General features: G+C 33.4%; 1 protein-coding gene across 1 annotated transcript; it reads left to right on the forward strand.

Moving 5' to 3' along the window:
- Nucleotides 1-1,459: 1,459 nt before the first annotated feature.
- On the forward strand, nt 1,460-5,287 carry LOC111989708 (lipid droplet phospholipase 1; the record flags this gene model as incomplete). The annotated part of the gene is given in 7 exon segments (XM_065770900.1): nt 1,460-1,527; nt 2,786-2,856; nt 2,982-3,229; nt 4,492-4,650; nt 4,838-4,893; nt 4,996-5,048; nt 5,167-5,287. Coding segments are annotated over 7 exon segments (776 nt in total), but the record flags the coding sequence as incomplete, so codon positions are not given.
- Between the last annotated feature and the right edge of the window lie 422 nt (nt 5,288-5,709).

Here is a 5,709-nt window from a genome sequence, read left to right on the forward strand (position 1 = left end):
TTTTTTTTTTTTTTTTTTTTTGTCGTTTTTCTAAAATTTTTTACTGGTTTTGATAATTGGATTGTTCATTTCGCTAAATTATAGGTATTGCTCTGATCCATTTGTTACTAATTTGTTCCCTGGTGAATTTTATTTTATTTTTGGTTAATTAATTCTGCTACTATTTGATAACGTGTAATTTCTGAATTTTAAGATATTTTTAATAATTCTGTCATTATTTTTTTCTCGATCACGTCATAAATTTGATATTTCGTGTTTCATTTTGTAAATGTAATTGTAATGTCTTATTAAATGTATGCTTTATTTATGTTCATATCGGAAATGGTCGGGCATTTCAATTTTCACTTCTTTGATTGATGATTTTTCCTTTTTATTAATAATTTGAAACCTTCTATTTTTCTGAATTCAGCTCCATAATTTAGAGCATGCATTAAAAATTAAAGGATTTTTGCTACGTTTTTGTCAGTTTTGGCGGGCAATTTGTTTTGTTTGTTTTTACGTTTTGTTGCTCTCTTGAACATGGGTAAAGACACGGAGAAATAACAATATTGGAGAATCAATTTGGTTTTATGTGAGGGTGATTTACCATGGATGCAATTTTTTTAATTCGACGTCTAATGGAAAAATATAGAGAAGCTTGTAAACTTCTTCATGGGATCCTTAGAGAGGTTATGTGATGGATTTTAGAAAAGAAAGGAGTTCCTATAAAGTATATTAAGTTTATTAGGGATATGGATGATGAGCTGTAACTAGTGTGAGAATTAAAATGTTCATAATATGAGCGTAGCTGAAATGAGAATGTTAATATGAATAAATGGAAAACTGGAAATGCAAGGATAGTAGGATACGATTTGAAATGAGGAAATTTCTCTTAAAGATAAGTGGATCCATATTGATGAAAAGATGAAGAAGAGTGGCTTGATATGGTTTGGTCATGTGTAAAGGAGAATGATTAATTCACCATTGAGAAATGGTGAGTTGATTAAGTCTAAGGAATGAAAAGAGGTAGAGGTAGACTTAAATAACGTTACTTGAAGTCATAAAAATGACTTCAAATAGAATATAATGACAGAAAATAATACATTTGGCAACCCTAACTACTTTGTTGTGGATCTGTATTTGACCCTAAATTTTTGGAACTAAGGCTTGGTTTTATTGTTAGTAGAATTTGTTGGCAATTTGTTTTTTCTTGAAGGCTATTTAGTTGTAAGAGTTAAAAATTTTGGCTTCTTTTGTTTTGGGTTTTCTCTGATTTATCATTTTAATGCTTCATTTGGTTGAACTAGTCTAACTCGATAATGTTTAATGGTCTTGTTATCTGTTATTGCGTATAGAGTAAATTATTTAAACTAAAAGTTTATTTAATTTACCTTCAACAACCAGAAATATTATTACATTCTATTTGAAAATTTTATAACTTCTGTAGATTGCTGAAAGTAATTGATATTTATTTGTGCAGCACCTCAGATTGGAAGTTTGCAGCAGAGCAGTTTGTTAAAATGCTCCCTGATAAAGTGATTGTTCATTGTAAGTGGCATATAATTATGCTTTCAAGTTGAAAACAAAACTTCTTGTTCTGTCCTCACGTTACTAGTTTCATTGGGTTATAGTTATCAATTACTCAAAAGTATTTTTATTTGACCTTGTTTAAGGTTCTATCTCAATCTTTTAGCCTGTCCATTTCACTTAAATGCTATTTTTGTAATGTAGGGAAGATTGGGTGAATTATATGAAAGAGAGCCTATAACTTTATCTTAATTTGGGAGCTAAAACATGTTTTATAAGTCTTATTTGAATTGGGCAATGTATTTTTTAACTCTTAATCAGGATTTGTTCTCCATGCCACTAATTGGAATTGGGAAATGATAAATTATTGTATTCATAAGGCTCTCAACAGTGTAGTATGTTTGGGTCCTAAAATTGCTGAAGTTAGTGTTGAGATTTTCTAGACCTTGAAGAAATGGTGAATTTTTTTTGAATTACAAATCATAGTAGATATATAATCTAACAAGAATTTGAAGCATGTTAAATTAACGACCAAAAAGAAGCCCATGGCAATAGTTCAACCTCTAAGGGAGGTCATTTCCTTTTTCTTTTACCTGAAACTATCTACCTTTGACTCATGATTCCCCCACGTGCCCCTCCCAAACTTTGGTGCGTGCTTGCAACTCTCTTCTTTCCTTACCATGATTTCTTTTTCCTCCAATCTAATTCATGCTTATTTTATATTTCTCCAACTTTTCCTTTAGTGAATTTTAATAGCAAATCATTCTTACTCCCTTTTTGCTTCTAAAGCTATGTTTTGTGCTTTCTTGTATCCTTACAAATATTGCTTTTTCCTCCCTTCTCACTTTTTCTCTTTGGTGAATTTTAATAACATGCCACTGCACAGTAGATATATTACTGCAACTGGTCACTGGATTGTTCATTTTTCTGACGGCCATGGTCTGGACTATTGTATACCAATACTTGTGTTTAGACATAGATGCTGCCTTGTCCCAGGATTATCCTTGATGAGGCTTGCAGATTTGACTTTTGTGGTCTACAAATTAATAATTGTACCTTTTGATATGGAACATGTTAATTTAGTGCTTTAATTTGTTTGAGCTGTCAGAAATTTGAGGTTTTGAGTATCTTGTGCCCTTCTCTGATAGTCAAAACTGCTTTGATATATATTAAATTGATAGAATATTGATATTTAAGCTACTAAATTCATGGGATCTCTTTTGCAGCATTGAGAAACATTTGCCCAATTTTACCTAAGTTGGTTCGATTTGTTTTGCAGGTAGTGAACGAAATGTGTCTAAGTTGACTCTTGATGGGGTGGATGTGATGGGAGAGCGGTTAGTAGAGGAGGTTGGTAGTATTGTTAGAGCTGTGGTTCTACCTGATATTATGAAATTAACCAAATCTTTTTACTTTTCCGACAAGAATTGCTGACTGCACACAATATTGTAACTAACAGAACATTTGAATTCTAGGTCCTTGAACTTATTCAGAGAAAGCCTAACCTATCCATGATCTCCTTTGTTGCACACTCTGTGGGAGGACTAGTGGCAAGGTATGCAATTGGAAGACTTTATAGACCACCTAAGAGTGAAAATGTAGAGGATTCCACTGCTAATAGGTGTGAAGAGGATTCAAGGGCCACAATAGGTGGCTTGAAGGCTATGAACTTCATTACTGTTGCTACTCCTCACCTTGGCTCAAGGGGTAATAAGCAGGTACCATATCTCTCCCTCTGGAGAAATTTGTTCATTGAGATTAGCAAATTTTATCATTGTCCATTATTAAAAAGTAGTTTATATTTTCTGAAGTTAATAATGCTCAAATATTAGTGCTTATGTGATCAGGAATAAATTAGATAGTGTTGTCATTGCAAGGCAATTAATGGCTTGGGGGTGGGACAGGGAAATTATAGCTTCATTAGATTTGCTTGACAAAGCATTTGAGTACGTTGAATAATTGAGCTGAGATTCCCATTGAGATAGAGAAGTTGAATCATTAAATGATGCGATTTGTTTGGTTAGGCTGTTAGACTTTTATTAAGGAAAAAGTGGAGGACTTCTTAAAAATTGGCTTCGCACTGATGAAAGTAGAATATGCTGTTTAAGTTTTTGGAGACAAGGTCAAATGGTGGCTGTGGTTACTACCATTGCCATTGTGGATGTGCTAAAAGGGGGAGAAATCAACATTTGATGTTAGATATTCGTGATTTTAAGTCCGCTCATAACAGGAAAGAAGTGGGTGTATCCTTTTTAGATTTTTTTTTTTTTTTTGGGGGGGGGGGGGTGTGGGTGTTGTATTCATTGTTGTTGTGACTTTTTTCAACTTTGATTATGACATTCGTAGTTTGGTACATGAAATAGAAACGAATACTTACACTATTCTGGATTTACAGCAGCTCTGAACATAATCTAAATGTGTCTCACTTAGTGTCATATTTACCATATTTTCCTATAATATTGATTGTGAGTAGAAATAAGTGTTTGTTAGGTGTATTTAAAGTTCTATGTGAGAAAGCCATAAAGCAAAAGCAGCAGTTAACCAAAGATAAAGGGAGAAACATATGGTTTCTTATGCAATGCTGGATGGTGAAGGTGGCTAGCTAGACGGTGATGATATCCAGAGCTTTGATTTGAGTGATGATGCAGCTGATAATGATAAAGCTTCTGACATCTTTAAAAGGAGAGATGTTGAGATGATTTTGGGTTTAGGCTACCTGACTTCATCGTATGAGAGAGGGAATGAGAGGAGGAGATTGAGAATGGGTGATTTGGGACAAAAACCTTCAAAGCTATTCAACCCAAAAATATTTCATTGGTTTTACTGGTTGGATCAGTGGGTGAACATTTTCTAGTGTTATTTAAATTAGATGGCTCTTATGGGTTGACTGGTCTGTTTGAGGGACTTGTTCTTGATTTTTGCAGTCTTACATTGTTGTTCAGTATGGTTTTTCAGATCATGTCAAACTTGGTCTTGTGCAGGTACCATTTCTTTTGGTGTACCTGCTTTTGAGAAAGCTGCAACTCTTGTTATTCATTGGATTTTTAGGAGAACAGGTCAACATCTTTTTCTTGTTGATAATGACCAAGGAAAGCCACCATTGCTTAAACGTATGATAAAAGATGAAGGCGACTGTTACTTCATGTATGTACTTGGATCACTTTTCTTATATGAAGCTATTGAATAGTAGAATGTACCATTGAAGAGCTCTTAGAACTTCCTTCATTTGCTTGTAATTCTTTAGGCATCTTGTGTATTACTTCTCTACATGAGGCAGTCTTTTTCTCCAATAAATTAAATTACTTATCCAAAAAATACCTTGTTCATGCAGGTCTGCATTGCGTACATTCAAACGTCGGGTGGCATATTCAAACGTGGGCTATGACCGTATCCTTTTTTTCACATAAGATGTGGCTCTTACTATTTTATACTTTTGAACGTTTATATTCAATTTGTCACCATTGTTTTCCATTATGAAACATTATAAAGATATTGTGGGCTGGAGAACATCATGCATTAGGCGTAATAGTGATCTTCCGAGGGTATTGTTGTTCGCTTGAATTTTGTAACTGTGATTTAGGTGGTTTAGGTACTGCACATTCTGATTGCAATTTTATAACCAAATCCTTTTTTTTTTTTTTTTTTTTTTTGATTCATCAGTGGGAGGATACCCTTAATGAAAAATATCCACATGTTGTATATGAAGAACATTGCAAGGCTTATGAAGCTGAGGAGTGTGAGGCTACTTCAATTGAAGATCATGGGTCTGACAAGCTAGAAGGTTTATAACTTGACTTTAAGAGAAATTTCTGTTCTGATTGTTTTTGCTAGTCGCTTTTGTTATAACTAGCTCACTACTATGCTTATTTAGCGTGCTTTTCAATTGATCTTGCTCCATTGGCTTTTATTCCTCTTTTTGTCTGTTTCGTGTATTTGAATGTGACCTTTTATGTGCTTATTTCTTATATTTTTTGCATGTTACTAAGGCGTGGGTAACTTGACTAACTTCTTCGAAGTTAGGTTGGTTTTTTGATAAAGCTGAAATTTTAGCAGTGAAAATTTTAATGCGGAAATTATTAGTGTTGAAACAATAAGGGCCGAAATTGTAGAGATGATGTCTATGCAATAAATTCAATAAAACTAGTTGATAATTAAGACGCTAAAGAATACTTTCTTTTCATTGTATATTAATGAGAAAATGTG

This window comes from Quercus suber, unplaced genomic scaffold (assembly GCF_002906115.3).
Source record: "Quercus suber isolate HL8 unplaced genomic scaffold, Cork oak 2.0 scaffold_37, whole genome shotgun sequence".
Lineage (NCBI taxonomy): Eukaryota > Viridiplantae > Streptophyta > Magnoliopsida > Fagales > Fagaceae > Quercus > Quercus suber.